The following is a 10,900-nucleotide window of genomic DNA, read 5'->3' as shown; positions in this document are numbered from 1 at the left end:
GAAATGCTCAGCTAATACTGCAAATTATTCTGAGATGCAAAAACAATGTTCCACGGTCTAATCTTTCATGATTAGTGTTTTCAGATTTTCGCATCAACATAATTTCAACATTTTTGTTCTAAAACAGTAATCTTACAGTGAAGCAGCGTTACAACACAGACGGTGGAGGCTTTACTCTCAACCAAAGGTGGTGGTGTATCACGACCACCAGCACATTCTAACTAATACCTGGAAAATGAACAGCGCAAGAAGAAAAAAACTGTAAACAACTGCTGTCTCTAAAATGCCCGCTCGTGAAACCCGAGGGCTTCTCAGGCCTAGTCAGCTAAACTGCTCAAACATGTACCACAAAAATTATACAAAATTGTAAACAAATGTAAACAAATTACTTCCATCAATATAATCAAACCGGGCTTAAAAACAACAGCAAAAAAAGCTGCTTCAATTCACTCGATCCTTCCTCGATGACGGTAAAATATGGCAGGAAAGATGAAAACGGGATGGAACAGTGCCTTTTCTCTTTTTTCCCATGAGGTGACATAGTGGTAATGTGTGAATAAGAATGGATGGAGTGCTTTTGGGTGGGGTGCAGGCGGAGTCAGAGGTGACCAGATGTGATGTGACAGAGATGAGAGTGGCCTCTGGTCCCGTGTTACCCCGCAGCCCCCCGGCTCAGTAGCCAGAGCAGCTTTAGCCCAGGCTGGTGATGTTGGCTTTCCCGCCAGGGGGAGCCACGATGCGCTGAGTGGTGCGACGAGGAATGTTGTCGTCAACTTGGGCACCTAAAAAAAGAAAAAAATATGATACAATTTATGATACAACTTAGATGTTAAGTGGCAAGAGAGGAATGCGCCCAGGGAGGAAACGTGTGCTGCAGGCGACTCACCAGACAGGCTGAAGCCGGATTGGTGGAGGTTGCGCACCGGCTGGGGACCGGCCTGCTGCTGCTGCTGCTGCTGCTGCTGCTGCTGCTGCTTGGCAGGGGAGCTCTTCACAGAGGAGACGGTGGACATCACCTTGGGAGTCACAGTGACCTCACACACCGGCCCGTCGTACTGGCCCCTGGGGACTCCCCGCAGCTCTGTGAGCTACACAAACAGGCAAAGCCGTCACACTGCAAGCTCTGTGGTTCACCAGCGATCTACGCTGTAAAAACTCTAGCTCTCCTGTAGATGCAGGGCTCCAGACTAATATTTTTTACTAGGAGCACAGTGGCCCCATTTAAAATTTTAGGAGCGCAAAGAGAAAATTTAGAGGCGGACCGTCTTGTAAATCGACGTGCAAAGCAAATATTCACATTCCCTTTTCATTCATGATCCTTAAACACATTGGACTGACACCTGTAATGACAGATTCCAGATTATTTGAGTCGATCCTTCCATGTTTCACGAGTGTCTTAAAAAACACGCCAAATTTACTGGTTGCACATGCACAAGTAGATGAAAAATGTACTTGCACTGTCTCAGATTTTAAGGGCAAAATGCCCCCATTTAAAGGGACTACGAGGAGTTTCAGAAAGCGAAGTGTTTTCACACTACATTTCCCATGAGCCTCCGCAAGCACGGTGAAATTCTTGGACCAGCGCAAAACGGACAAAAGCGAAAGCATTTGCCAAGAATGTTTTCATTAATCAAGAACGAAAGTATCGAAGACGATCAGATACCGTCGTAGTTCCGACCAAAAAACGATGCCAACTAGTGATCCAGCGGCGTTATTCCCAAAACTAGGAAATACTGGGCGAGTCAACCACTAAATAATAATATCAAAATAACTATAAAGACAAAACGATATATTTATTGAAAATGGACACATGTGGGTAATGTAGATTCATCCACATTAATATGAGACTCTTTCATAACCAAAAGCAAACTCCTCTGGGTCTCTTTAACGGCAGTCTGGAGCCCTGAGATAAATGACTGCAACTGCTCAAATGTGAAATTACGCGCAGTTAAGACTCACCCTGCTGCGAGCCTTTATCCTCTTGTACACTTGGTCGGGGAAGGGTTTGCGGCTGACGTAGCGGCCGCAGCCCTCGGTGGTGTGAAGGATGCCCTCCTCCAACACTATCTTGCCCTGGCTGATCACCACCAGAGGACCTCCACGCACCTCTGTGCCCTCAAAGATGTTGTACTCCACAGCCTGGAGGAGGAGGAGGTTCGGAGAATTTAGTTTTCAACATGTCTGTGACACATACACTGAACAAAAATTAAAAACACTTTCATGACTCATTTCCTGTTTCCTCCCCCCCCGTTGCTGCCCTTTGTGAGAGCTGTTTGTTTTCAAAGTGAGGTCTTGACCTTACCTTGTGAAGTGCTTTGGGATAATGCATGATGAATTAGTGCTGTACAAAATAAAACTGAATTAAACTGCACTGAATAGTGAAATAACCATCAATTTCACATGTAACTCTGGCAGGCAGCCCTGGTGGAAACACTCTCTGCACATGACCTTGTGTTGTGTGTTTTAAAATGTCCTTTTATTGTGACTGGCTGATGACACATCCATGTAATAATCCTTCTGAGTAATAAACATCTGCAGCAACACCTGTCAGGTGGCTGGATTATCTTGCCAAAGATGCTCACTAACATTTCTTTAAAATTGTGTTTGTGTTTTGTTAGTGTTGAGTTGATATTTTTCTTCAGTTTAGATGATGAAGACGTTGTGGATATGTTAACAGAGGTGAGGTAACTATCTGACCAGGTTGTGGCTCTTAGCAGAGATGATCTTGGTGATGTCTGGGTCCCACAGCACCAGGTCGGCGTCAGACCCCACAGCGATGCGTCCCTTCCGGGGGTACAGGTTGAAGATCTTGGCTGCGTTCGTGCTGGTCACCGACACAAACTGGTTCTCATCCATCTTGCCAGTCACCTGGGACAGGGACAGGGAAATCACATACTAGCATCTCAAACACACACACACAGATTTACCAGGTCATTTGCTCTGGAGTGCTTCATGAAAAGAGTTTCTGGAGTGTGTGAAACACACTCACTCACCACACATTTGTCCCAGATTAGGGACATCCTCTCCTCAGTGCCGTTGGTGCCCTCTGGGATCAGGCTGAAGTTATCTTTGCCTATTGCACGCTGAGAAGTCTGGAAAGTGCAGTGAGCACTGCCAGTCACCTGCAAGTCCCCACTAGGTAAGAAAAAAGCAAGAAAATGAATAATTATATCATCTTTGGCCAGTTACTCATGACAAATCTGTGGCATTTACTGTATGTGCGGTAATTAATGTTCTATCTTTGTGGTGGACGCATGTAAGTAAATGTCACTTCAGTGTCCCTCCTCCGCAAAGGCCATTTCATTATCACTGCGTGTCACAAAAACGATGAAGAGCTGGGTTAAAAGCACACTTGACACAGCTGTAAGACATGTCAAACAGCACCTACCATGACAACAGGGAGTTCAGATAGTCGGGGGTGGTGGGGTCAGGGCTGAGTGGTGGAGAGGTGACATAGGCCGCTGCCTTGGCCCAGTTCTTGCTCCAGTAATGAGTCCCGTCTGTGCCCAGGCTGGCAGATATGGGCTCTCCATAAACCACGGCACCTACGGGAGCAGACGGTGATGACGTCAGTGTCAGCGAGAAGAAGTGCCTTGGCAATGAAAAGGATCAAACGTCTCTTCTTACCCCTTTTCCTGGCAAGAGCTATGACATCAGCGGCGCTCTTGCTCATCACCTTGGTGATGTAGAGAGGACAGTTGGTCTGATTGGCGATGGTGACAGAGCGATTGACTGCCTCGGCCTCCACCTGCAGACACACAACGCCAGATTCATCGTCACTAACCCTGGCTCTCTGACAGTCTGGCTCTTTTTTTGGGTCCATTCATCTTTGAAGGATAATTACCGTTTTTTACAATCTGGACCTTATTTTTAGCATAAAATACGATCATTTACTCACCCAGATAACTTTGGTGTCATTACAAGTCGTTCCGACGAAATTAGCTCCAGCCGAGAGTCGCGTATATCCCATAGACTGTATAAAGAATAAACGTAGCACCCGTGACGTCACCCATTGGTTTGGGGGAGTCTGTTTTGTGCCGCTACTACGGGGGTTTGAACCGCGCCATGTTGGATTCTACTTGCCATATTTGGAGCGGTGCGGCTGTTAGCCGGCCGAGGGCCCGCCCACTGGCCTCGAAGCAGCGGTCTCCGGACCTGTCACTCAACGTTTTCCGCGCCCCAATCGGCCAGAATTTTAAACCTAATAACAGTAAAACGGTAGAGTCTTAAAAAAATTCACCCCCCTCAGAGTGTGTGCGGGGGTAGAAACTATCGGTTGAGACCAAAAAACGTTCTGACACCAGGCTTTTAACATGTTTACTGAGGATGTAAAGTCGGCTATTTTAACATGGGGGTCTATGGAGAATGCTCCCTTCTGGTACCAGCCCCCAGAGGAAGCCGGGGGGATTGCAGAAGTGAGCTTCACTTCTCAGACCAACAACTGCCCCCTTGGTATATCCATATAATGCAAGTACACGGGGCAGCAGAATGCAGCCTCTAAATAACACATTATCTGCCGCGAAACTCGTTCATTTCACCAATATTTTGTTATGATACACTAGTGCTATTCCCCTCTGAGTCCGGGGTTAGCTGTTATCAACATCCGGCGTCTATAGGTTGACCTACTAACCTCTGAGCTGGATGATGTCATCTCCGACCGCTGCCGGGCTCATTCTGATAATAATCATTCCGCTTCGGCATTCGGGCCCATTTATAGCGCAACTAGCCGGAGTCAGAAACACGCAGAAACAGACCGTAGCATTAGCGGTAGCAACAAGCCACACCGCACCACGGTCGGAGATGGGGGAATAGCACTAGTGTATCATAACAAAATATTGATGAAATGAACAAGTTTCGCGGCAGATAATGTTATTGTTAATGTTAATGTTATTTAGAGGCTGCATTGTGCTGCCCCGTGTACTCGCATGCGGATATACGCGGCTCTCGGCTGGATCTAATTTCGTCGGAACGACTTGTAATGACACCAAAGTTATCTGGGTGAGTAAATGATCGTATTTTATGCTAGAAATAAGGTCCAGATTGTAAAAAACGGTAATTATCCTTTAAAGTAAATTATTTTCTCTTTTAACCACAGTTATTAGGAAACCAGGCCTCTGTCTCACCTCCTCTGGACGGCTGAGCACGTGACCCTCAGGACCAGTGATTCCCAGCTCTAGAATACGTCTCTGCTCCTGTGACAGACACAGAAAAAAAACATTATAATCTAAAATAGAAAACAGTGCTAACAGCCTAAGATTTGATCAACTTCAGTAGTGGTTCTGTTACCTCTGCAATGATGTCTCCATTCTCAGCGTGCACCTGCGCAATGGCCCCGAGGTCTCTGATCACACTGAACACCTCGTAGATCTGACAGAAAAAGACACATTCATCAGCTCGTGTGTCAGTCATCTAGGCAGAAGACAAGACATCCAACAAGCTAAGACAGAAACATGAAATCTGACAGACAACTCAGCGAAGATCCCACTAATATGGACCAGAGGCAAAACAAGCATACCTGACAGTCAGAAAGTTGGAAAACATCCTTATAAGCCAAATAGACCAGGAAAGAGTTGACACCTGAAGATAGAAAACTTATGAGAGAAAACAGCCAAAGCCGGAATAAAGAGAGCAAAAGAAGGAAAACCCAGAGCGAAGGAGGAAGGTAAAACCAAAAGAATAAAAATTACAAAGCAGAAATATTGAGTTACTGTTTAGTTAAATTGGTTGATTTTTCCCAATGCGGTGTCAGAGAAACACTTCACCGAACCAGTGAAGATGGCAGGTAGGCTAGTCACTTTAAATTGTATGTGGAGAACGTACCATGATCCTTCACCAGGGTCTCCATCTCTTCCTGAGTGCCTTTGTGCCAGTCAGTGATGTCCACATGCAGAGAGTAGTCACAGCAGGACTTGCTGTCAGCCCACTCCCTCCACTGTTTGAACGCAGCAACCAGATCGACCCCAGGCTCCGGCACCACATGGTCGACTATACAACGCAAACAAACAGGTTGGATTGAATGTGCGTAAGCAAACATAAGCGTAATTTAAAAAAGCATACGCTTGACAGAGTGTAAATCTGCAACGCCGCTGAAAACACACGTGGAAATCGGATATAATACATAGGCCTACTTATCATGGTCGTTCCCCCGGCCAGGGCCGCCCGGGTGCCCTGGTAGAAGTCATCTGCTGCCACCATGCCTCGGTCGGGCATCTGGAATCGGGTGTGCACATCAATACCTCCAGGCATCACCATTCTCCCATGAGCCTCTATGATTTTAACTCCTCCAGGAACAATGAGGTTGTCTCCAAGTTGCCTGAAGGAGAAAAATGAAAAGAAAAAAACAACAACACAGAAATTAATTAAAGAACCAAGTTAAAAAATGATCTAGAGTTTAAAATAATAGTTAACTGTCTGCAAATTATGAAATAATTTCCTGTTACTGGCCTTATGGCTTTTGTAGGAGCCAGAAACCAACATGAGTTTGCAAAACTTAAAGACACACCACACTTCAATCTTCAAATTGAACTTACTTGATGACTCCATCCTCCATGTAGATATCAGCCAAGAATGACTGATCATCGTTCACTATCTTCGCTCCTTTGATGAGGAGACGGTCACTCTGAAACAAGGAGACAGTGTTTCACATCAGCAACAAAGCACAAATTCATAAAGAGAGGTCATCTCTTTAAGTGGTCCTTTCCACAGCAGTAAAAACTGACCGGGTTTCACAGACAGAATACAAATCAACCACGGGCGACGTACTTCCCTGTTTGTCCGTCACCACATGATTTATTGACACTGAATCGACACAACATTTGAAGGGAAGGCATCAAGTAAGAGCATAAACTGTTAAGAGGCACACTCAGCTCCACCTGTGTGAGATGAAAGAGAGCGCACTAGGCTGTCCTACTTCTCCTACAGGCTTCCCGGGGTCTCTGAGGACAGTGGGGAGAGCTAACGAAGCCCAGAGTGGTTTACTGCAGACCTCACAGCAGGAAACACTCGGTATCTGCTGTCCAGGTTGGGTGGGACACGTATACAGCAGGAGTGCATTAGCTATACAAGTCGTGGCTGTACTGTCGTGGTCTCTCAGGCCATTTACTCTCCTATAAGTGGGTCATATAACCTTATGTCCTCCCTGTGCCGGAGTGCTCAGTGATGAGTGCGCTGAGGTTGTCATGTACCTTTGCTCTAAAGAGTCTCTACTGTATCTGTATCTATGAATAGAGATAGATATAAATATAGATCATTTGTTAACTAAGGCAGAAGTAGGAACTATGTTGCATACAGTTAAATTAAATACACCTCTGCAAATCAAATGCAGTCTGATAGTGGGCTGCAACTAACAACTTTCATTTACGTTTACCAATTAATGGATTTATGGTTTGGTCTATAAAAATAAGCATCAGACACTCACAGTCAAGCTAACCCTAACCCAAATATCCAAAAAGATTTATTTCACAATGACATAGGACAGAATAAAAAGAGGAAATCCTCACTGAGAAGCTGGAATCACAGAATATTTGATATTTTCTTTCACTATTTTTGCTTAAAAAATTACGAAACCTATAAATAGACTATCAAAATTGACTGCCATTTTTTCAGTTGATCGACTTCAATAATTAATCGCCCCATGGTCTCAGCTTTAATCTAGTAGAGTAGTACCATAAATCCTACTCTGGCCAAGGCTTCAGTGTTCAGGTTTTGGTGAGACAGCTGTATAGAGGTGCTGACTCAGCCGTATGGACATTTTGGAGGATGTAGTTTGTGGCGCTGCTGAACAGCGTTGCTTTATACACAGTTATTTCCATTACCTAACCTACCCTCGTTAATATGATCAGCGTGGACAAAATGACAGGAACACCACCAGGCTCGTATTAACGATCAGTCAGAAATGTAACCCTCTAGGTTTATCATCATTTTTGCATCAACACAGAACAAGGAGAGATGAATTTCAATATCGGAAATGCATTTTTTTTTGTGCGTTTTAGCTAATTGGTCAATTTAAAAAAAAATGTAAAATGTCAGTTCTCTATTCATTGTCCTATTAATATTCACAAACACAAAGAAAAGATGCACAGTTGCTTTGATTTATATAAGAACAATTAATTGGTGTATATCATCATCATTTGTCATTCTGTTTTTTGTCACACTGGGTGCATCTAGTTTTAGATTTAAATGTATGAATTAGTTAATTAAGTTAATTAAGGCAAAAAAAAAATTGTGAGCATCTGAGTGCACCCTCTGCAGCACTGCTAACGCGATTTAAACACATTCACTCTTTGTTCCTCAGGGACTGAAGCTCTGCAGAGTGAAACTATCTGCTTGTTTCCAAACTATTGAGTGGTGTCTGGCTGTGCATGTGACTGGAGGCCTGGGGGGGCTTGCTGCAGAGCCACTGCTGTCTGAATGTTGTGTCTGGGATGTCGGGACTGTATGTTTCTAACCCCGGTTTGACCCGTGAGAGATTTCACAACTACATCCATGGGCTAAAACAGACCAAACTAATTTCACAACAAGACAGTTTGGTGCTATTAGGCCTAGCTATATGATGAAAGCAGTCGCCGTCTATATGTATCAGCACTTTCAGGCTATGACAGCTGCATGATGCAACTGCAAGCTTAGGGAGAAAAAAAAAAGGTTTGGATGGGTGGGTGCTGTCCAATGACCTACTTTACAAAAGAGGTTTTACTTCTTTTAACTATCACGGCAGCATCCCTGCTGCAGGCCCTTAATGCTGTGCTCTGCTCTGCACCACGGACAACAAATCAGACATTACATCCCTAAATCCCATTTTCCAACCAGCTTGTGCTAGCTGCAGCAATGCAAGGTTGTTGTTTTTTGTTTGTTTTTTTGCAGAGGAGGGCAGATTGAGGAGATGTGAGAGGATAGAGGCTGAAAGATGAGAAGATGCCAGGAGAGAGAACCTGTGCCTAAACAGGTGAACTACACCCTGCAGGATGAGGATGCTGAGGAGGAGGAGGAGGAGGAGGAGGAGGAGGGCTAACGTTGCAGCTGCTAATGACAGCTACAGGAGCATAGAGCTGCTCATAAAGAAAACATGGTTACACCTAAGCTCCACACGAAGAGCTGTCTGTCTGTCTGTATGTGTGTCTGTTTGTCACAGAGCCGTGCTGCAGACCCACTCGTGGGTCCTGTGTGTGCAGCTGGAGCGGGGCTGCTGCCGGTGACAGCGTCCGTGTCAATGAATGGATCCGACAGCTAAGCGGTGGCTAGCTGCTGCTGGTCTGGTTTACAGGCTCACCACCCCCACACCACCACCACCACCACCACCACCCGCTTTACACTGATGCAGCTAAATGTGATATAAATATATTTTTTCTCGAGTGATTAAACAGTACTCACTGTGATTCTGGGGATGTTCTTCTTTCCTTGGTAACCGGACATTTTGAGGATCCCTCTCTCTCTCTCTCTGACACAGCTGTCCCCTGCCTCTTGGCTAACGCTAAGCTAGCTTTGACTGGAAAGCCTCAGCTGCCAATGAAAAGGATGAATGGATGCTCAGCCTTGTTGGTCAGTCGACGCCCCGGACGGCTCCTGTCGAATAGCGAGGAGGGTTTGCGCAGTGCGGCCTGGTAAAAAATATAATTAGAAATGAGTCGTTATATCGCTGCCTTTACAGTCCTATGCTAGGATTTACTGCTGGAAAAGGTCCCTGAAGAGGCACCAAGAAGAGGAGAAGGGCCACAGAAAGGTACCGCGCATGCGCACTGCCCCGCCCTGCACAGCGACAGCTCCATGTTTCCCATCATCCGTTTGAAGAGGGGAAGAGGGGAAGAGGAGGAGGAGGGGAACAGAAAAAGCATCACCTGTTTAATTGGCTGTGTCACATCAGCACGGAGCACGGATCTCAACAGGGCAATGATGTAATTACACATGAATAATACCAATAATAAAACATTAATCCTCATGTTGAATCAGTGGTGGGTCACGTGTGCAGTTGTTATTTCTCTGCATGAGCTGTCATGTCAGGAGAAGTTTTCACAGTAAAGCAGTCACAGTTTGCTCTCTGGCTGTGACATGGATGGCCTTTTAAAAGCGTATAATTGTAGCTGAAAATGAATTCAATAGAATTACAACACATCATCAGCAATATGGATTAATTTGATCGATTAGGAGACAATGACCTCCTGTACACCCATCCATGAGAGTCTGGATTATTGTTTCTTTTCAATGAGCATCCAACATAAGGAGACAAAAGGCAGACATTTCGTTCAGCACATAAAAATGTGATGTTGTTTTTATTCATTTCTATTTTTCTCTTTCTATTTTTATTCCACTCTATTTTTATATATCAAATATTAACAGGCATTCTGAGTCTTTATTGTTCACAGTGGAGAAAGGACCACAAACAAACAGCAGAGAGATGTTATGTATCTAGGTGATATTTGGGGCGTTGGTGGTCTAAACAAGGTAAGACAAGTGAATTGGTGACACCCATTACCACCATCATGGGACCCTTCTGCAAGAGCATTAAACTCAAGACTATGTTGCTGCTTAGCTATTGATATTGTGAAGCTTTTTTTTGTTTGTTTAAATGCTTAGCTTAGCTGTTTGCTGCTTCCACACATAGGTAACGTTGGATTTATGTTGGACTAATGGTGTTACAATAGCTAGGTTTTCATACAAGTTATTAGGTGAGAGAGGAGTCCCTATATAGGGAGTAATTTATCTAAGGTATGGACATGAATTTAGAGGAGGATATAGGATACAGGAGTGGTGACACCAAACCTTGCCAGGCAGGAGAGAGGGCTGAGGGCCTGTGTAATTTAAAAACTTTTCATGCAGCAATCCTACACATTATCTTTAAGACCTATTATAGTAATATTTATTAAATAGGCTATAAATTAACTTCCTTTTATATATATATAACAATTGT

The 10,900-nt window shown here is 44.6% G+C and overlaps 1 protein-coding gene across 1 annotated transcript; it reads right to left on the bottom strand.

Annotated features, from left to right (window-relative positions):
* Positions 1-690: 690 nt before the first annotated feature.
* Positions 691-9,408, bottom strand: dpysl2a (dihydropyrimidinase like 2a; the record flags this gene model as incomplete). Its single annotated transcript, XM_083978440.1, has 14 exons — positions 691-782; positions 887-1,088; positions 1,960-2,139; positions 2,698-2,868; positions 2,994-3,135; positions 3,389-3,545; positions 3,628-3,748; positions 5,124-5,192; positions 5,287-5,367; positions 5,516-5,577; positions 5,821-5,985; positions 6,129-6,313; positions 6,531-6,619; positions 9,367-9,408. The coding sequence occupies 14 exons, from the start codon at positions 9,406-9,408 to the stop codon at positions 691-693; spliced, it is 1,758 nt and encodes a 585-aa protein (XP_083834566.1).
* Positions 9,409-10,900: the final 1,492 nt, after the last annotated feature.

This window comes from Trachurus trachurus, assembly GCF_905171665.1.
Source record: "Trachurus trachurus genome assembly, chromosome: 9".
NCBI lineage: Eukaryota > Metazoa > Chordata > Actinopteri > Carangiformes > Carangidae > Trachurus > Trachurus trachurus.
The sequence above is the reverse complement of the archived record's forward strand: the minus strand, read 5'-3'. Positions and strand labels throughout refer to the sequence as shown.